Source organism: Mixophyes fleayi, chromosome 2 (assembly GCF_038048845.1).
Source record: "Mixophyes fleayi isolate aMixFle1 chromosome 2, aMixFle1.hap1, whole genome shotgun sequence".
NCBI lineage: Eukaryota > Metazoa > Chordata > Amphibia > Anura > Limnodynastidae > Mixophyes > Mixophyes fleayi.
In genome coordinates, this window is record NC_134403.1 from 364,918,276 (window position 1) to 364,941,246 (window position 22,971).

A 22,971-nucleotide genomic window follows, 5' to 3' on the forward strand; every position below is an offset into this window, starting at 1 on the left:
CGTCTTCGCCCTCTTCACGGGCACCGGGCACATCTCTACAGGTGTTAGAAAAATAATCCTCCACCATTTTTTCTATTGTGACAGCATCCAATGCAGCGACAGTAGACATGTCTGCAATGGTTGGCAGGTCCTTCAGTCCGGACCAGATGTTGTCTGCATCCCCGCTAGCGGGTCTTTTAGGAAAACTGAGCTTTTTCCTCGCAGCCTTAGGTGTGGAAGAAAATGAAGGTGGAGCTGTTGGCATGTCACGGTCCTCTTCAGAGGACAATTTCCTGACCAGCAGGTCTTTGCACCTCTGTAGACTTGTGTCCGCAGGAAACAGAGACACAACATACGCTTTAAACCGAGGATCGAGCACGGTGGCCAGAATGTATTCCTCTGACTTTAAAAGAGTGACCACCCTCGGATCCTGGCAAAGTGTACGAAGGGCTTCATCCACAAGAGCTACAAGCTTGGTGGAATCGCAATGGTTTACCAGCTCCTCCCTCACTTTCTCTTGTAATATAGATTGCAGTACCTATTCTCTGGAACTGCTTAAAGAATGAACGTAGTAAATGTAATATAGATTGCAGTACCTATTCTCTGGAACTGCTTAAAGAATGAACGTAGTAAATGTAATATAGATTGCAGTACCTATTCTCTGGAACTGCATAAAGAATGACCGTAGGAATAGAACTGGCAGTTCCTATTTTTTGGAACTACAGAAATAATGAACGTAGTAATAGAAATGGCAGGTCTGCAAGAATATATTGCTCTATAATATTTTTTATACTTTTTCAATTTTTTTTTTATATTTTTTTTGGAGATTTTTTTTTAATTTTTTAAAAGATTTTTGGCTAATTAACAAATTGATATGGACTTATCAGAAACAAATACAGGACAAACGCACCACTGGACTCAGCAGCACAGACACTGGCCAAAGCACCACTGGAATCAGCAGGACAGAGCACTGGGAAAAGTACTACTGCACTCAGCAGGACAAAGCACCACTAGACTAAATAAATCAGCAGGACAGAGCACTGGACAAAGTACTAATTCAATCAGCAGGACAAAGCACCACTTTTGTAAAGTTATCAGCAGGACAGAGCCCATCAACCTCCCTCTTCAGTAACCACAGGAAGAATGAAGATGGCGGCCGCGAGCGGGGCATTTATGAGAACCGTGTCTCGCGAGATCCAACGCGAGACTTGGATGTCATAGCCTCGTTTTGGATGCATTTGGCGGCCGGAAGTTCCCGAACAGTGCTCGGATCCCGTCGGATCCGCACTGTTCGGGTGGGCTCGGATTTGCGAAATCCGAGCCCGCTTATCTCTACTCATAATAATGATAAACTTGGTCAATGTAGATGGAACATTAAATGTATCATCAAACGATTAAGCTGATATATACACAATTACTAAAATAATCTCTCCTGATAAATGTATCACATGCATATTACAATCTTGGAACTATTTTTATGCTAATATGGGGAATTAGGCAACTGAATAGTTTGGATAATAATAATAAACCTTTTCACTATTGGGGAACTTACCCATTGAGCCATTTTTTCTTGTGCCTATCCCAATAATAGATATCAATACAATTTGTCATGTGTATACTTTAATCTATTATGGGATTAAGGAGGATTTATAACTCTCAACAGACAACGTAATGGTGATTGATGATATAGGACCAACCCCTAATTAGGGTCCATAATATGTTTTAATTCACTTATTCTTTCTTTTTCACCTTCTTTATGTTTTTGTTTTAGAAATTCGCTTATGATTATTGCCATTTTTTATTAGAAACCAATAAAAATTAGTTTTAATCACTACACAACATTTAGATTATGGACTGGAGTGCTTCCCCTTTCAACCTTTCTCTCTGTATGTTTGTATATGTTGTGAAGAATCCCCCCCCATATGACTGGACACAAATTTCAATTGTGACACAGTGAGGATAGTCCACAACCTAAGTCGGAGTCAAATTTCCTTATATTAGAAAATCCCAATTGACAACTCGACCCCTGGGAGATGTCATGTGACAAGTGCAGGTGGTGGGGGATTGGGCGTGGTGGCGACGTCTCATTGACTAGCGACGAGCGGGGGTGGGGCTTAATGGCACGATCATGTCATTATGCTTCTACTCCACAAGTGTCCAGGAGGGTGACTAATCTTACGGCCAGAGAATTCATAAAATCATATATTTAATATGAAAGCTACCTCCCCTGTGTTATATCCTTTGTTCTTTCAATCTAAAATTAAGCTAAAGTAACAACTGTCCACTGTCTTCACCTTTCTAAAATTTCTAGTTATGGTTCTGCATAATAAATGCCCATGTAGGCCCTCTCATGAAGTGTGAGAATGAATGTAAAAACAATACATACAGAGGTGTCCAAAGCAAGACAGATATACCTATATACAGGGGCTGGCTGGCAGTGCACACAGCACTGGCCCATAAGCAGCGGCCCATGCTTAAAGGGTGGTTGTCGGTACAATATATATTTATCACTATAAATAGAGGCTGTTTTAGTGTTGCTTATCCCATCGATAGTTTATTACTTTACTTTATAAATGATAAATCTTAAATAATCATCACACTGTCCCCCTACATACATACAATTCTTTACTTACCTTTTGTCTTCTCTTCTGCACCCAGTCCTCTCAGCACAGGTCCTCACTGACAGCGTCGGGACGCGATGATGACAGTCAGTGATGAGGAAGGAGAAGTGGTCACTGAGGGCGGCAGTGTGGCGTGGGGGATCGTCCCAATCGTCTTCCACCCCTTGGAGCCAGGGCACTGGGTGTCAGTCTGACACACTGGCCCATCACTACTGTGGTGATCGTGGCCGCACGGCTGGGTCACTCACACAGTAATTTGGTGCTACAGGGCTCTGGTAGTCTAGGGGGGGAGCCCTGTAACACTAATCATTACAGAAATGCAGAACAGACAGTCTGTGCATAGACGGCCGCATTGCATACTATTCAATGTGGCCGCCTAGTTGGGTGCTGGGGGGGTATATATACAAAGCACTAGGGCCACTACCAGTGTAATGGGAAGTGTGACCAACTTTGCTGGGGCGGCCTTGTTGCTGCCCACTATCCCCAAGAGCTGAATCAAAGCCTGTTACACAGGACCACCATCCAGACCACTGAAGACAACTGCAAGCTAGAACACCTAAAATGCACCCAAACCAGTGTGCAACCCAATGATAGAAGTAATATGGAATGAAAAAATGCAAAGCATACATTAAGACCCTTTATAAAAATGTATAACATCAAAAAATACTAAAAATACTATCATAATAACACCACTTTTAAGAACCACACAATTACTTTACAAATTCTAAATCGTGTTTTGGCAAGTAAATATAAAATATTTAGCATTTTGGATACACTATGTGTACTGCTGAAAGTAAAAGTAATCCTGGAGTGTGGATCTCCTAGTGTACGCTTCTGTCCTAACTGTTTGTGCCACAAAGTTTAAAATAAACATTAAAATGATTCCTATTAAGAAATCAGGGCGGTGGCCACATACGAAAGTGAAACTTAAAATTGTTTTTTTATCCCGGCCTTCACGGCTAATTCGATCCATGGTAGGGGTGCGTTCAAACTTTAGTTTTAGACTGAGCCCCACAGGTGCACCAAGTAACAGAAATCGCAGGGAGATTATGGCAATCATGGAATCACTGATCCTCTTATACTCAGTGCTGTCAGCAACCACAGGTGAGTGCAGCTGTCTGTGTGCATGTATGTACAATGTATGTACAATGTATGTACAGTGCATGAATGTATAGTGTATGTACAGTGTATGTATGTACAATGTATGCACGGTGCATGTACTGTGTATGTACAGTGTACAGTGTATGTGCTGTGTATGTACAGTGTATGTACAGTGTACGGTGTATGTGCTGTGTATGTACAGTGTATGTACAGTGTACGGTGTATGTGCTGTGTATGTAGGGTTACCTGTCACCGCCCGTCATGTAAATCGGGTGGATTAGAAGTGACAGCGCTGCAGTGATTTCTGCGGTATTCAGTATATCTGTACTATCTACTATGTAGGCTGTATGTGAGCTAAGGACAGTACATATATGCAGCGTGTGTGACTAGGGATAGACAGTACGTTCACCAATTGGAGATCGACAAACTATGGGTAGTATTAAGTTAATACAGCTGTTTGCACTATACAGTTAACATGTCCCTAATGGAGCCTCCTACACACAAGACTCATCTCTAACATACAGCATCGGATTCATTGTCCTTCATAATCCTGTTCCCGGTTTCCACTTCCCCAGCAGCCTTTCTAATGCAGAATGTCTACACCTTAATTATTCCCTGTAACTGCAGTTATTATGTAGCCATGGCCTTGTGTGTGGTGAGGACGGGCTTGGCATAAAACTTTACAGAGGGGAAGAGTGGAAGTACAAAACTCTGTGCTCAGAGAGCAAAAGTTTGCTTCTTGGCCTCTTGACTAATGTCAGGTGTAGATGCCCATGTACGCAATGGGGATTAAAGGCGCCCCCTGTAAGCAATGGACAGTCACCTGGTTCTCTGGCCAAGAAGAAAGCCCAGGATGTTAGTGCCCCAGGAGTAGCGACCTGGGGGTGCCTGAAAAATCACAGAGTGGTGACCCCCACATGGTAAGAGTAGGGCGCACAGCACTGGTCTCACTTTTTTGTTGCACTCGCTCCTTTGCCCTGGCATTTTGGTTGGGCTGGAACATGTTTACAAATCTGTACGGAAGGCTGGGGCCGTATTCATAGTCACTTATTTGTTTTCTCTCACTGTATGTCACTGTGAAGAAATGTAGCATATCTAATAACTGATTGTTATTTTCTGTTGAATTTATGTACATTACTGTGAATATTTTATGTAACCTTTCAAAGTGTACTTTGTTAACTGACCTGAGTCTGACCTAGGCAAGTGTCAATGGTCTTATGAAAGCAGCCAGGCCCAGAGACAGATAAGATCTCTGTGTAGTTTGTGTATACAGAGGAGTTAGACTTAGCCAGCCCAAACGAGCAAAGGTGAGAACTCCGGTCCTGAGGACATCCATAATTTACTTTGAAAGCCCTGTGTCATTTTGGACATCCATCAGCGTATTCTCCATGATTGTTTGTGAACTTATGAAGCCCAGGAAGGCGCATGCTACATGTGTATGTGATTTAAGTGTGAAACATTAATAAGTGGTTCTGGTGAACGTAAGAACACCAGAGTAAATCCTTTGTTGTGGCAGAAAAGGTGTATTTATTGTTAAGTACCTAAGGTAACACTAATCACGACCAGCTGTTAAGATTTATGTATCTGAGACAGGCTGGGGTGTTCGTGATAGTCACTTTCACTTTTTGTGTTTTTACACTTGGATTTGAGGGGGTGTGGTTGACCCTTATGACCCTAGGGGAGGCGGTGTGCTCCTAGTGGCTTCAATCTCCCCTAAACTTTGGAGGTCTCCCCTTTTGGGGAGGCAGAAGATGTTCCTGGGTGAAGCCTCAGTGAAAAGGAATCCCACCTAGCTCTGCGACGATGGGTGGTCTGAAGACCCTTGCCCCCTGTGAGGACTTTTGGTTCTATGGGGTCGGGGATATATGGCCCTTCCTCTTTTGAAGAGGGCCTGAAGTATCGCACTCCAGTGCACCTTTTTGTGTTTTTGCAGTTTTTTGGAGCACTGTGGTTTTCGAGAGAACCATGCCGGGCATTCAATAATTAAAGGTTCTTTATATGTAATTCATATGTGACTAATGAAAGTGTCTGGAGTAGTAATCGTATATGATGTGCTGTGCATCCCCGAGTACCACATTATGAGGATAACCCACCTCAAAACCCTATCTGCAACTTTACATGTACATCCAGTCCCTCACAAGTTCTGATATACACCTTGTTGTGCAAAGAACACTGCAGGCAGGATTGGGAGAGTTACGTTGGGTACACACCTGTGCAATCATACCTCAGATGCAATGACTAACGATTATTATTATTATTACCATTTATTTATATAACGCCACTAATTCCGCAGCGCTGTACAGAGAACTCATTCAGACAGACACAGACAGACAGACAGACTAGGGTCAAGTTAGTTAGCAGCCAATTAACCTACTAGTATGTTTCATCAACGATTGAAAATTCTGTGCTGATACATGCGTACACACCTACACGATTTTCTTTCAGATGTGTGATTTTCACCCCTCATAACCATCTGCTCAAAAGACATTGTTTTTTATTGTTTATCATGATTTTTAAGAAGCTTATTAAACCAACTCCACAGATGCGATTTGTTTTGATACCAAAAGACATGATCGTGGAAGCGTACACACTCTTGCAATATCTGATGAAATGGTCGTGAATTGTGTGATCTGCACAATAATTGCATAGGTGTGTACCCAGCTTTATAGTAAGAGGCTTGGAGGGTGGAGAGATTTATGCTGGTATCCTTGGGTCACTGGATCCAATGAGACTAAAGTACATGGAGGGCCTGATTATTCAAGTAACGCAAAGTGAACGCAATTTGCTTTGTTGTTTTTTTAAATTGGACTGAAATTACACGCAGGTACACCCGTATTTAACAATGAGAGGATCTGAAGAAACGCTTCTAGTTGAATACGGGTCTAAATATACTTGCTGTATGCAGACAGACCCAACACACTGCAGGATACACACAATGCATATGTATATTTAAAGTCCCATCAGAATGCACAGATAAAAAAAAATTAAGTACATTAACACCTGTTAATAATATAATCACTATTAAAATACATTGAAAAAAAGATGTTTTTTACATGAAATACATTTATGAGGATGTTATTGTTAGGGTAATTTTCCTCTCCTTTATCAAGTCCCTTCAGATATCAGTGAGCTAAGATGCTGGTGAACCAGGAGATCAGTAATCGAGACACAAACATGCCAATGTCAAGATTGATACTGAGCTATGCTCATTTATTAGTGGGTTACATTTATACATGAGAAAGCGTTTGATTTGGTTATAGGATAGAAGCACATGATTGATATTTTCCTGAGTAAATATAAAGCTTCTGACAAAGCTAGATAGTTCTCTTCTTGTGACGTTTATGGTTTCTTCTCATCAGTTTCTGCTGGCGCCAGTGCCCCCAATGTCATCATCCGTTATCCCCTGTCCTAGGCCTTCATCCAGGGTCCTTAAGATAGTTCAAGGCTGGAGCTGGTGATTATGCTGAATGTATTTTTAAGGCAATACCAACATTTTTAACTCCTTCACATATCATTATTACCAGTAATGCTGAGGAACCTAAAGGTCCTTTCACTTTAAAAACGCATTTTATGTACAGCAGGCATTAATAAAGTTGCACTTAATGGCAAACACATGTTCTAGCATGCATTCGAGACAGTCATCACTATCATTTGGCACTTCCATCTGCCCAATAACTGGTGCAACTTAGATGGCTAGAAATCACTTTCCTGAGAGGCCCAGAATTTGAATTGGAAGGATGTGCGTGTGCTCAACCTTACTGTACCTTGTTTACATCCATATGCTCCGTTCCGCCCTTCAAATCGTTCCTTTAAGAATCAGGCCCAGAGTGTATAAGTGTGATCTGGTGTTCTGTGTGTGGCGCAGGCTAGCATGTCACCTGACAGAGGGCAGGGATTAGCTTTATAGGATTCTTTAGGAGGGAGGAAGCATGATGTATTGGGGAATATAAAACAGGCGAGAATAGACTGGAGAGCACAAGTTCAATACAAAGAAAGGTGAAAAAGGTTCTGAAGTAACACAAGCACTTATAGCACAAAGCAGGTTGTGCATGAATTTCAGTGGATTTGGATTTCGTTTGCACGTTTTGGGTTTGAGTTTGGGTTTGCACGTTATGGGCTGCCTTCTCCCCTTGTTGATGTAGTCTCACTTCTTATGGGAGGGGGGGAATTTTCTAAGATTTTAACCTACTGGGCGGGGAAGCTTCACCCTGCATCTGCCATCTGCTTATTGAAAACTGTGTCTATTTAACCCTTCAGGAGCATTGTCTCTATTCCCTGAGATTGGAACGTGGATCTGTACTTTGTTACTCTGGACAGTCTCTCTCTATATAATTTTCCTATTTTGGATCCAGATATATCTGAATACAGTGTATTCTTTATACTACAAGCATTGCTATTACTGAGGAATTTAGTTATTACATCTTTTTGATTTGTGTTTATCCATGTTTTTATTATATGTATTAAATCATTTATATTATATACTTGGTAGTTTTCACTCTCCCAGCGCCATTAATTCTCTAATAATGCTTATCCTGAAGACCCTTTCTCCCTAAGGGGCATTATGCTCTGGGGATCGGGGATGTAAAGCCACCCCCCCCCCCCCCCCCCCTACCCTTGAGGTTCAGAAGAGCCTTATCTCCATAAGGGGCCTGTTGGCTCAAAGGGATGGGGAGTAATGGGACCAAGCCCCCAGAACAGTTTGTATTTTATTATTTATTTTTGCACAGCACTGGGTGTTATGGAGCACCGCAACTTGGGCTTCAATAAAAATAAAAAAACAATATAGAGGGTTATCGGTTACCGCCGAGGATGTAACTCCGGACACGCGTGGATTAGACATAACGGCACTGCAATGACTTATTCAGTATTCAGCATGTCTGTAGCATGTACTATGCAGGCTGCATGTTAGCCACTGACAGTACATCTATGCAGCAGGTGTGACTGGGGGTGGGCAGTAGGGGCCATGGATGTTGGAGAGGGGGGTGGGTAATGTCATATTGGGAAACACAGATCAGGTACAGGTGGGGTCAGACTTAAATGCAGAAAATTTGATAAATATTCGGAGCGTGGGTTTTGGTGCTTCTTAAATTTGTCAATAGGACAGTAAGCGGTGTTGCCGAACTAAAGCCAATAGGCGTTAATCATTCATAGAATGTTTGCACTACAAGATTTCATCACCCATCTCCTAATCTCTGTCAGTGAAGCTCTGTCATTGCAGTTATAGTCCCTGAAGACATAGCTAAGGTATTCACCCTGTACAAAAGTTATAAACACTTGGGTTATTTTATTAACTTATAATGCAATACAATGTTGTAAATGGACATCGGTACATGGCGAATACAATTACAGAATGAAAAAAATAATTTAATATGTGGACCCCTGTATAATTATTTATCTACTTTTAATGAATACGTTGACTCCCTTGTCAGCAGAGTATACACTGGAAAAGAAACACCTCAGAAAGTTATATAATGTGACCTCCTACTCCTGGTGTCTTTTCCCGTTTCTTAGCTGAGAAGTAAAGGGAGTGTTACTGTTTTCTAACTAAGGTAGCATTGCATTTTCTTAGTAGTCTGGAGGGTCCATGAAATGCATCTCAGGGAGTACAAGCAGTGACAGAGGTGGCTCCTTGTGGGATGCTTGTTTCTACCAAACACGGGGTTTGAGACTGGGCCCTTCACTTCTGCACACGCATGCTGTGAACATGACGCTGATGCCCCGATGTCACTTCCAGGTCATACGCTGTGTAGACTGGTGGGGAAGCATTTCTGCAGCTTGAAAGCCTGGATTCTGGCAGTTGCTGTTATCATACCGGTAGCAGTCAGGATCTCCTGGGGCAAAAACTACATTCATGGAGCCTGAATCCACCCTCAAAACTTAAGAACAGCCGTTATAGGTGTGCCCCTATTTAAGGGTGCTGTTCTATGTTCTCCTGATTAGGTTAAGCAGCTAATTTACTGCTGAGATCAGTGCAGTACACCTTTTGTCACGAAGCATGATTTCTGTAAGCCACGCAAAGCTTGAAGAAATCCAGATGACAATGGAGTGTAGACCTGGATGATGTCTAGTCCTTAGATTCATTTATTGATCCATCATCATCATCATCATCTCATCCTCTTAATTTATATGGTGCCACAGAACATTCAGCGCCGCACAATCAGCAAAAAATAGGAAAAAAACAGATAAGTAAGGAACAAGAAAAAAATATAATCCGTAAAAATCAATGCAAGAGACTATAGAGAAAGCAAATACATAAGAAGACACAACTAGAACAAACAAAACATTATAAAGCGGATGAGGAGATAGGAGGTAGAGAGGGCGAAACTTGTGAGTGTTAACATTAAGAGGATTAGGGTGGTAAATGATGACAGAGGTGGAATGAAAGGGGCAGATTGAGCATGAGGAGCTTAATGTCTTAGGATGGGGTCGGGTAGGCAAGTGCATACTTGCCAACTCTCCCGGAATGTCCAGGAGACTCCCGAAATTCGGTTCAGTCTCCCGGGCTCGTTGGCATTTCTCCCGCATCCTGGATTTCACCGAGAATCGCGTCAAATGACGCGATTCTCGGTGATTGCCGCCATTTTGGAGGGCGGGAGGGGGCGGGACGAGGCCAATCGCGTCATTTGATTAAATGACATGCCATATGTTGCAAGGAGCCTTATCTGAAGTTTTATACGGACAAAGTAGTGTTGAACTAATCCTACTTTACTTCCTAAGGTAGTTTCCTCTTTTCACATTAATCAAGAAATCTTACTTCTGACCATTTGTCCACAACAAATTACATACCCTTGACCTTGTAAAGTCTTCCATGTATCTCCCAGAACAAGGGAGATCAGGAAAACAGATTTGTTTTTGTCCTCCATGTATGAACCTGTATAATGCATGCTCCACCCAAACATACTCAGAGATGTCATTGCAAAGGCTTATAAGGAGAACGGGCAGGTCTAAGGGCACACTTTATAAATGGCGGTGGTGACTTCCTGGGCACGCAAAGCTCAGTCTTCATCTGAAACAAACTTTATTGGGCAGCACGGTGGCTCAGTGGTTAGCACTTCTGCCTTACAGCACTGGGGTCATGAGTTCAATTCCCAACCATGGCCTTATCTGTGAGGAGTTTGTATGTTCTCCCCGTGTTTGCGTGGGTTTTCTCCGGGTGCTCCGGTTTCCTCCCACACTCCAAAAACATACTGGTAGGTTAATTGCCTGCTAACAAATTGACCCTAGTCTGTGTGTGTGTGTGTGTGTGTGTGTGTGTGTGTGTGTATGTATTTTAGGGAATTTAGACTGTAAGCCCCAATGGGGCAGGGACTCTGAGTTCTCTGTACAGCACTGTGGAATTAGTGGTGCTATATAAATAAATGGTAATAATAATAATAATTGAATAAAAGGATTAAACAAATGATTTAAGTGCATATATCTTATTTCACTATTTGTAAATTGTATAAATCTCGGAATTAATGAATTTTAAATATAAATGTGGTAATAAAATTTGACCCAATGCAACTGGAAACACAAAGCTGGTTGGTTTCCTTCTGCAATCATTATTACTAGTTTTCAGGTGGCAGCACTTCCCTTATTGCATGTATACAATAGGGACTGGATCACTTTACATAAAAAAAGAATATTATTCGGTGCGGATGGTGTTTAATCTCTCACAGACGTCTCGGACCACCTGTTACTCTTGCTCAACGCTACGGCCATGTAGAGAGCCACTCGCTGCTCTGCTTAATGGCTCGAGAACTCTGTAAAGTCTGTACTTTGTCTTACAGTGTGCACCAAACTGTATTATGTCCACTTAAAGCAGCCATTACGTATTTTATTGTTAATGCAGTGTATGTGATGTCAGTGCAATGTTTGTATGGCGTTAAATAACTTGACAGACTGTGAAACAAATACCCCCTCTGCTGACCTTGTTACATTGTGTCATTACTCGCCTAGGCTTGTCCAGTGTCGGACTGGGGCATGAAGGGCCCACTGGGGGACTGCAACGGTAGGGGCCTACCAGAGGGGGTGTGGCCAGCCCCCATAGAGGCGAGATCAGACACTAGAGGGGGAGTGGTCAGCCCATGAAGGACATGGCTAGGTGCATAGTGTAGTATATAAAGAATGCAGTGTATATAAAGAGTGCATAGTCTGGGCCCCACCCCTTAGAGCGAGACAAAGTCTTGCCCCACTAGAATCAGAACGGTTGGCAGACAGTCCTGCTCTCTCCTACCTGTTCTTGCAGCGTTCACTACCTTCTGCTGATGTCTTAAGCTCAGTTGCTGTCTGGACACTGAAATGTTGGGGTCCTGTTTGGAAAAAGGGATTGGTACATTAAATATGCAAAGCCTCGCAATGAGGACACACTCTAGCCCCCTTCCGCAACCAGTCTCAATGTTAAATCAATAACTCTCACGTTTAATAACTAGGCCTCACTCCTTGCAAACAGCCTTGACATAAAATAATAGTATTCACATTTACTAAATAAACATATTCCTCCCAAAGACATTAATTGATAGCATGTACATTTAATAAATACACATAACCCCCCCCCCCCGCCCAAGCAGCCCACACAATAATTAGTATTTGCATGTAATAATTAAACCTATTACACTCCCTAAAAAGCTCCAACACTAAATATTAGCATTCTCCGTGAACGAAAGCCACCCTTCTCCCCAGACTCAGCCACACATTACATTATTAGACCCAAAACTACCCCAGCATTAAATTATACTATAGGCACCAGTGGTGCATTTAGATTGATAGCTATAGATAATTAGATAATAAATATATAAATATATATATATATATATATATATATATATATATATTTATAAAAATATATATATATATAAAATGTTATTATTAATAGCAATGGAACCAACAAATAAACAGTCAGATTATGCCACACAGTAGTGCCTCAGTTCAATTTAATGTCCTCTCCTCATCCCTCTCCCCTCATCCCTCACTGTTACAATGACAGGCTGCCGCTGTGCTAACCTGTGGCCAAAAACAACAATGGCTGGCTCCTGAGTCTTTTGTCCTGCTCCTCTGGGCGGCAGCTCCTCCTCCGAGGGCGGGTCTTTTTCCACATTACACGTCACTGCCGACAACAAGGTGCAGTGTCTCGGCTCTCTGCAAGTAAAATCGCTTCGGACGAACGGTCTTCTGCTGCTCCCAGGGCTGGTGCAAGGGTTCTCGGAGCCCTAGCATAGCTTTAACTTTACACCCCCTATACTCACTTCCCAGCCCCTCTCACATTTGAGATTTGTAATGTAAAAATTATAACTCTTACCTCCTCCTTGCTGACTGGCTGGCAAGGTTGTAGTTCAGATGCACGGATGTCTGATGCAGAATGCTGTACAAACTCTACTGCTGCCCAGGAGCAAAAGCAGGATTTCTAGAGTGGGAGTTTTCAAGTTAGATTTCGGAAAAAAGCAATAAGAAAGCTTGTCACAATAAGACAGCAACAGACATTTATTTTGATGATTTCTTTGATACCTTATCATTATGACACCATAATATCCAAATATCTCACCAGTGTACCTGCATATGCCCTTCACTGTACCAGGTGTACCATATAATATATTTCAGAAGCTCAAGGAGAAAAGGCAGTTTATATAAGTGAGCAAAATTATTGTATTATTCCTCCAGGTTACTCGTGTTTTGGCCTTTTTAGAAGGACGTGTGCCTCACCACCTACCTTATTGTTCGCCAACCAGAGATCTCTCTGGGTGAAGTGAAATAAATTATTTCTTGATGTAAACTTTTATAGAGGTCTTTAAATTGGATCCATTGCTGATCTTGAAGATTGTCCACAGATCTTTAGATTGAAGCTTGAGAATATGCTCAGTGTGGAGATAAATAAAACATTGACATGTTTCTGTGTGTGTAGCACTTTCATCAGGTGAAAAAGAGAATGTCCAATCCCAATTTGAACAGGTCGTAACCAATCAGTGATAATACATTATTAGATAAAGCATCTAATGCATACAAAAGACTGATCGAAGTGCTTAAAATATAAATGATATAGAATAATGTTTAAACTTGTTAAATAAATGTATCTATGGTGCTGACGTAAAACATTTCATAATTTGTATTAATACATAAATGAATTGAACTAATAAAGTAACTTTATATTTATTTATGTAATAGTGATTACAACACAAGTTAAATAATTGCTATGCCATGCTGTGGCTCTAAATCCCAATCTTCAGCTAATGATTTCAAAGCAGTTATATGCAGGTATAGCTGCCACAAAATAGGCTATACACCAGATGAATAAATCACTGGTCAGCTAATTCATACATGCCGTTTGTAACAAAAAAAAAAAAGTAAGTTTATCTTTAGTGCAGCCCGTAATAGATAACCCACATAAATTCAGGGTTGAAATATTCAGTGAAGTGGAACCCAGTGTCCGGTTACAGACAACACAATTAGGGATGAGCGCGCTCGGATTTCTGAAATCCGAGCCCACCCGAACGTTGCGGATCCGAGTCGGATCCGAGACAGATCCGGGTATTGGCGCCAAATTCAAAAGTGAAACTGAGGCTCTGACTCATAATCCCGTTGTCGGATCTCGCGATACTCGGATCCTATAAATTCCCCGCTAGTCGCCGCCATCTTCACTCGGGCATTGATCAGGGTAGAGGGAGGGTGTGTTAGGTGGTCCTCTGTGCTGTTTAGTTCTGTGCTGTTTAGTTCTGTGCTGTTTAGTTCTGTGCTGTTTAGTTCTGTGCTGTTTAGTTCTGTGCTGTTTAGTGCTGTGCTGTGCTGTGCTGTGCTGTGCTGTGCTGTGCTGTGTTCTGCAGTATCAGTCCAGTGGTGCTGTGTGCTGTGCTCTGTCCTTCTGAGGTCAGTGGTGCTGCTGGGTCCTGTGCTGTGTCCTGTTCAGTCCAGTGGTGCTGTGTCCTGTGCTCTGTGCTTCTAAGGGCATAGTTATTTCCCCAATATTCCCCTGTGTTTAAAAAAATAAAAAAAAATTTTTTTTATAAAATACCAAAAACTACTTTAATATTTTTTAATTACCACAAAATTTTCACAACCAATCCTGCAGTATAAGCCCATTGGTACTGCAATATTACCAAGTTCACACATTCAGCAGTAAAAGTCCAGTGGTACTGCAATATTACAAAGTTTACACATTCTGCAGTATCAGTCCAGTGGTGCTGTGTCCTGTGCTCTGTCCTGCTGAGTTCCGTAGTGCTGCTGGGTCCTGTGCCGTGTCCTGTTCAGTCCAGTGGTGCTGTGTCCTGTGCTCTGTGCTTCTAAGGGCATAGTTATTTCCCCATTATTCCCAAGTTTGTAAAAAATAAAAAAAAAGTAAAAAAAAATAAAAAATTAAAAAAAAAAATAAAAATATAATAATTATAACCAAATTTGCAAAACCAATCCAGCATTATAAGTCCATTGGTACTGCAATATTACCAAGTTCACACATTCAGCAGTAAAAGTCCAGTGGTACTGCAATATTACAAAGTTTACACATTCTGCAGTATCAGTCCAGTGGTGCTGTGTCCTGTGCTCTGTCCTGCTGAGTTCCGTAGTGCTGCTGGGTCCTGTGCCGTGTCCTGTTCAGTCCAGTGGTGCTGTGTCCTGTGCTCTGTGCTTCTAAGGGCATAGTTATTTCCCCATTATTCCCAAGTTTGTAAAAATTAAAAAAAAAGTAAAAAAAAATAAAAAATTAAAAAAAAAAAAAATATATAATAATTATAACCAAATTTGCAAAACCAATCCAGCATTATAAGTCCATTGGTACTGCAATATTACCAAGTTCACACATTCTGCAGTATCTTGTGCTACATATAATGGAGAGCAAAAATTTGGAGGATAAAGTAGGGAAAGATCAAGACCCACTTCCTCCTAATGCTGAAGCTGCTGCCACTAGTCATGACATAGACGATGAAATGCCATCAACGTCGTCTGGCAAGCACGATGCCCAATCTCCTAGTACAGGGCATGTAAAATCCAAAAAGCCCAAGTTCTCAAAAAACAGCAAAAAAAGAAACTTAAAATCATCTGAGGAGAAACGTAAAGTTGGCAATATGCCAATTACGACAAGTAGTGGCAAGGAACGGCTTAGGCCCTGTCCCGTGTTCATGACTAGTGGTCCAACTTCACCCAAGGATCAAAGCCCTCCTCCCCCCCCCCTACAAAAAATTTAAGAGAGTTATGCTGTCAGCAACAACAACAAAACAGCAAAGAACTCTGCCTTCTAAACAGATGACATCACAAATCCCCAAGGCGAGTCCAAGGGTGTTGTTGGTTGTGAACCCTGACCTTCCCATCACTGTACGGGAAGAGGTGACTCCATCCAGCATTTGCAGCACGCCCTCTGCATATGCTGGAAGGATCACCCACAGTCCAGTTACAGATTTGGCTAATGAAGGTGTGAATGTTGTGCACTGGGAGGAGGATATTGATGTAGCTGGCGCTGAGGAGGATGTTGATGATTATGATGCAGACAGATACCAAATTGCATTTCTCAATTTCTATTTATATTCTAGATTATATAACGGCTGAAAAGTTTTCTGTTTTACTCCTAGTGGAGAGGGGATCTGATGCAGACAGATACCAAACTGCCTTTGTCCATTTCTTTGTATATTTGAATTGCTAGTTCTACAGTCTATGCAGGCTGTTTTATTTATATTCAACTACAAGTGTAGGGCGGGGGGGGGGGGGGCATAGATAGCCACCAAAGTAACGTGGTCCATTTAATTTCACTTTCTAGCTCCACAGTCTGTGCAGCCTGCTTTTTTTTATCTTCAAAGTATTTATATTTACAAGCCTTGCAATCTAAATTAACTAGAGGTAGTGACGTGGTAGAACTCCAAAAGGCAGTTTGGAAGCCCCTGTACAAACTGGCTCTATTTTTTAACTGAGTTGTCCCCCCTCCAGTGTGTACTCGGAAAGAGTTTTTAGTGCAGCGGGGAACCTGGTCAGTGAGCGGCGAAGGAGGTTGCTTCCTCACAACGTTGAAAAAATGATGTTTATAAAAATGAATAATCAATTCCTCAATGAAGTACAGCACTGCCCTCCAGACAGTACAGAGGGACTGTGGTTGTGGAGTCCAGCGGGGACGAATTGATAATGTGTGAGGAGGAGGAAGTACACACTGTAGGGGGAGAGGAATCAGAGGTTGAGGATAAGGACGACATCTTTCCTCAGTAGAGCCTGTTTAGTTTGTACAGGGAGAGATGAATTGTTTTATTGGTGTGGGGGCCCAAACAAACCAATCATTTCAGCCACAGTTGTTTGGTAGGCCCTGTCGCTGAAATGATTGGTTTGTTAAAGTGTGCATGTCCTATTTCAACAACATAAGGGTGGGTGGGAGGGCCCAAGGACAATTCCATCTTGCACCTTTTTTTTGGCATTATGTGACCATTCAACAGTCGTTTGCCATGTTCAAAAAGTAAAAGAAAATGCCAACAAATTCAATAAATTAAATCAAAAGTTAAATGCCCTGTCATTATTTAAAACAAGAGGTTTTGACGTGCTAGAATTAGTGTAGTGTTAAGATGTTATAAACACTACACTTGGAAATTGGAGGAGGTAATGTGGCCCCGGTATCAAATTGGGTACCGGGGCCACCCCACTATGCAGTCCAGATACTTGTTTGGTGGAATTCCGACACGTGGAGGGTTTTTAAATTATATTGTGGCCTCGGTACCAAATTGTGTACCGGGGCCACCACACTACGCAGTCAAGATACTTGTTTGGTGGAATTCAGACCAGTTGAGGGTTTTATTATTATATTGTGTGGACCACTCTATCTATACCACACTACAACTCTATACCACTCTATTTCCTACTTTAATTCTATTTAATTCTATTTCCTACTTTAATTCTATTACTAATTAATTACCATAAAGAGGAACAAAAAAAACCAATTTTACCAAAAGTATAATATGACTTAGACTTACAAACACTACACTTGAAAGATCGTGCCTTTAAATGAAAAAGTCAGTCTTCATTGCACGACTATGTGCAAGTGCAACAGGGACATTTTTTTGGGTTTACAAAGTCAAACAATAACACTACGACCCTGTCTGTCTGGGGTCTGTCAATGACGAATTGTCTGGAGCATGTTTTGAGGAGGTATTGTGGCCCCGGTATCAAATTGGGTACCGGGGCCACCCCACTATGCAGTCCAGATACTTGTTTGGTGGAATTCCGACACGTGGAGGGTTTTTAAATTATATTGTGGCCTCGGTACCAAATTGTGTACCGGGGCCACCCCACTACGCAGTCCAGATACTTGTTTGGTGGAATTCTGACACGTGGAGGGTGTATTTATTTTATTGTGGCCCCGGTATCAAGTTGGGTACCGGGGCCACCCCACTACGCAGTCCAGATACTTGTTTGGTGGAATTCTGACACGTGGAGGGTGTATTTATTTTATTGTGGCCCCGGTATCAAGTTGGGTACCGGGGCCACCCCACTACGCAGTCCAGATACTTGTTTGGTGGAATTCTGACACGTGGAGGGTGTATTTATTTTATTGTGGCCCCGGTACCAAATTGTGTACCGGGGCCACCACACTACGCAGTCAAGATAGATAGATGCGTATCATAGATAAAGTACATTCAGTGGTGTGGGGCAAATTGAAAAATATTCAAAATGCACTGACATTATCAAAAACAAGAGGTTGTCACACGCTAAAACTCCAACATGTATATGATGGAGAGGATGGAGGAGCAGCCGTATGTGTAGTGTAATGCAGACCTGTTGAAGGTTTTTTATATATTTTATTGTGGTGCCCAGTGCCCACTCCTCTACGCAGTCCAGGTACATTTATTGGTGCGATTCATAAAAGTTCAGGGTTTTTAATATATTGTGGTGACCCACTCCTCTACGCAGTCCAGGTACATTTATTGGTGCGAATCAAACAAGTTGATGGTTTTCTTATTATATATATTGTGGTGACCCACTCCTCTACGCAGTCCAGGTACATTTATTGGTGCGATTCATAAAAGTTCAGGGTTTTTAAGATATTGTGGTGACCCACTCCTCTACGCAGTCCAGGTACATTTATTGGTGCGATTCATAAAAGTTCAGGGTTTTTAAGATATTGTGGTGACCCACTCCTCTACGCAGTCCAGGTACATTTATTGGTGCGATTCATAAAAGTTCAGGGTTTTTAATATATTGTGGTGACCCACTCCTCTACGCAGTCCAGGTACATTTATTGGTGCGATTCATAAAAGTTCAGGGTTTTTAATATATTGTGGTGACCCACTCCTCTACGCAGTCCAGGTACATTTATTGGTGCGATTCATAAAAGTTCAGGGTTTTTAATATATTGTGGTGACCCACTCCTCTACGCAGTCCAGGTACAATTATTGGTGCGAATCATAAAAGTTCAGGGTTTTTAATATATATTGTGGTGACCCACTCCTCTACGCAGTCCAGAAAGATACCTTGTTGCAACGTTTTGGACTAATAACTATATTGTGAGGTGTTCAGAATACACTGTAAATTAGTGGAAATGCTTGTTATTGAATGTTATTGAGGTTAATAATAGCCTAGGAGTGAAAATAAGCCCAAAAACTTGATTTTTAAACTTTTTATGTTTTTTTCAAAAAAAATCCGAATCCAATACCTTAAATCCGAACCGAGACCTTTCGTCAAGTGTTTTGCGAGACAAATCCGAACCTCAAAAATAACGAAAATCCGGATCCAAAACACAAAACACGAGACCTCAAAAGTCGCCGGTGCACATCCCTAAACACAATGATCTGGTTGTGCAGCTAAATTTCAAAAGAGAACAAGTAGTTAATAATAATATTCAGTAACCCTTCACTGCACTTACCTCCTCCTGCTCTTTTTGCTGCTCCGATCCATGCTCTCTGCACTTCCGACTCTGCTGCCCCTGCAGATGATAAATAGCACTGTGCGGTGCACATAATTCACAGCATAGAGAGCGGGATGGGGCATGAGTCATGCCGCATGACACATCATCCTGGTGCCACTAAAATCTCTGCACTAGCCTGGTTGCTCCGCCCCACCAACGAAGTAGGTGGGGCTATCAAGCAGCTGGGCCCACCAGTGAATAGTCCGGCAGGCCAGTCCGACAGTGGGCTTGTCTCCTGATTGGCTCCTGCTCCCTCTTGTTTGCATCCAGCCGTCTCACTTGCTACATTTCAGAAATGGTGATGCAGATTATTTAAAACATCTTCGTTATTTAGAAAATGCAGTACAAATTTAGATTGTTAAAAGCGATGAGATGCAATGATCATTACTTTTACTGCTTGTTAATTTATTTGTCTGATAGAATACAGTGTTTTGGTTTTGGTTTTATCAAGCTGAGAGTGATATTTTATATTCTTATTACCAGCAGAGGAGCCTAAGGTGATGTGCACGAGTACAAGTCCTGCTGTACTGGGAGGCAATGTGACCCTGACTTGTGAGTTCTCATCTCATTTGGATGTTACGCAAGTGACCTTGGATAAGCACAAAGGCACCTTACATGAAAACATGATAACTCGTAGTAAAATGTATGGGCTCCACATTTCCAAGCCATTTCAAAAATTCATCTCAGTTCTGCAAACTAACACAACAAGATTGTCCATCACCATTACTAAACTGGAGAAAGAAGATGAAGCCTGTTATTTTTGCATCTTTAACACCTATCCCGATGGTGCTTTTACCGGAGAAGTTTGCCTGGAAAATCTTGGTAAGTGTAGTTTAAAGTGATCTGTTGTCATGAATTAAACACTGTAAATCCCTTTAAAAAAATCTAATTTATATTGTGCTAGATGTTTATTCTGGAAATGCTTGCTTCCACCTTTGGGCTGGGTGTTCCTTTACCTTCACAGTCATGTCCAGGGGGTGTGGTTTCTGTAGGAGAAGACTCTATTAACCAATGTCCTGGAGCCATTTATTTGGCTCAAAGCATGAGGACTTTCCTTCTCAAGGGCCAATCAGTCGGGCACAGAAGTGGTTTCAGTTCATCTACTTGTTTCTCTTGACACCTTTAATTCCTCAGGTCCTGTTGAGGCCAGCCAGTAAGGGGTGGAGGCATTGTTCTTCACCTCAGACTGATGCAGATGATCCTTGTACATAAATCTGCTTGACATATCTGTCTGGATTCTGCATTTTTGTCTGTGGGCACACTTTCTGTTAGGGGTCCCTTGTAATCAGTCTGGTGGAAGAGAATCTTTCTGACCCTGATTCAGACTATACTGTTGGCATGGAAGCTTCCATACCTCTTGTATCCATCACCGGGTCTGGAGAACGCACTTCCGATGCCAGGAATGCGGTATTCTGCCTGACATCTCCCATCTATTTAATTTTGTCCGCTGGGGTCTGGAGAAGGGTATAGCTCTAATTTCTCTGAAGCTGCACGTTTCTTCTTTCTGTTTAATTTCCGCTACAGTAAGAGCTGCTTCCAGACCTAGTATTGTTACTGCAAGGAGCAGCCAACGTTGAGCTGCCCTTTTGTTCTCCACTTCCCGCCATGGGACCTCAAAATTTTCAGAAAGGCTCTACAGGAAACTCCCTTTGAACCCCTTCGGTTTTTTTTTTTCCTGTCCTTCATCGCATGAAAACAAATCTTTCTCCTGGCCGTTGTCACCTCTATGCATGTTCTTCAATCTGAAAGCCCTTTTGCACTGGTCCCTATACACACAAACACTGCATTCATTTTAGCCTAAGTTAGTCTCCATATTTTGCATCCACAAAGATTTGACTGTGCCATATCTGAGCCTGTATCATTTAGAATCCTACAAGATAGCATTTCAGTCTCTGGATATGGTGTGCTGGCTATGCATTTACTTGTCCAGGAATCAGGTGCTGTTAGTTCCATTTGATGGCATGAGAAGAGATCCAGTGCCTCTTCTCAGCTGGGTTCCTGCTGGATTTGGATAGCTTTTGAACGGTCTGATCGTGTGATTGAGCTACCAGTTCATTTTGGGCTAAAGACACGCTTGAACGGGAAGGTTATGCAGACTCATCTTATGCTGAGCATCACAGGGTCTCAGTAGGTTTTTAGTATCCTCTTGGTCAGGTCAATTTCAAAGAGATAGAGGGAAAATAAAACAAACAAAAAAACCCAATGGTACCAGCTGCTTGGCAATAAGCCCGTGCTCGGTATATCACATATTATATATGGTACCAGCTGCATGGCAATATAAATGCCCATATATGTATACAAAACAAAAAGACAATTGTCAGCGCTTATCCTTTGCACTACATATCTGTGTGTATTTAGCAAATTAAAAACGTGAGGTATTAGTTCATATTTTGATCAAAATCAAAACATCAAAGAGATGGATGTTTGATACCTTCTATCTTATTAAATTATCTATAAAGTAAAATTTTTCTCTAAATTACTGACATTAAGGGGCATATTCAATTGTCGGCGGAAACGTCAAAAATCTCGTGCTCTGCGCACTATTACCGTTATTACGGTAATAGTGTGCGGAAAAACTTTATTACGGTATTTTTCTCGCTGGATTTCAGCTCGCAGCTCCCTGAGCCGCGAGCTGAAATCCAGCTAACTCTTACCGTAATAACGGTAGTAGTTTTTACGCGGCGGGATATTCTAACAATTGAATATGCCCCTAAGTGACAGCACAAGCCTTCTCAGACTCATCCCTAGGCCTGAAAAATGTGTCAAAGATTTTGTAATTCATGATTTTGAAATCCATATGTGAATATAGAATCCATACAGGAATTTAGTAATTTATCACAAATTGATAATACATCAAGTATGAAGGTTTGATTTTTATTTTTTTATTTTCTTTCACAATTCATTTTAGCTCTGCGGCTTGGATATTATGGCTATATATTTATTTTGGCTTTAAGATCGGTATTCTATTTTATGTTTAGCTAATTATGTTCACTAAGAGCCTCTTGGGGGGGAATTCAATTGATCAAGTTGTTCGTGAAAATAACTCAGCCTGCGCACTATTACCAGTAATACAGTAATTTTAACGCGGATTTCTGCTCGCGGCTCTCAGAGCTGCAAGAAAAAAATCAGCGTTGAAATTACCATACTGACTGTAAAAATGCCCACTTTTACTGTAGTAACTGTATTTGTGCGCGGGCCACATTATTCTCACAAACAACGCGGTCAATTGAATTCCACTTGTTTAGTTTCCAAACACCTACCTCTTTGTGTTGTTTATTTTTTTTTCTGACCTATTTTTCAGAATATTGCCACTATGCAGAACAAACAGTACCAGACCCACACAGTACCATGGTGACTTGAAAGGGCAAATAAAATGTATTGGTTGTATAAAGCTGTGAGGATACCACCCTTAGCTGGGATGGCAGTTACCTTCTG

At 41.6% G+C, this 22,971-nt stretch overlaps 1 protein-coding gene across 2 annotated transcripts in view; it reads left to right on the forward strand.

Annotated features, from left to right (window-relative positions):
* Window positions 1–3,521: 3,521 nt before the first annotated feature.
* The window catches only part of LOC142139592 (uncharacterized), a 64,479-nt gene continuing 45,029 nt past the window's right edge, over window positions 3,522–22,971 (forward strand). The window contains exons 1-2 of one of the 2 annotated variants that reach the window (XM_075197325.1): window positions 3,522–3,704; window positions 20,020–20,358. In XM_075197325.1, coding sequence (XP_075053426.1) covers window positions 3,572–3,704; window positions 20,020–20,358 — 472 coding nt within the window. In that variant the 5' untranslated portion in view covers window positions 3,522–3,571. The remainder of the gene's footprint in view (window positions 3,705–20,019; window positions 20,359–22,971) is intronic. The other variant, XM_075197326.1, reaches the window with a different exon arrangement.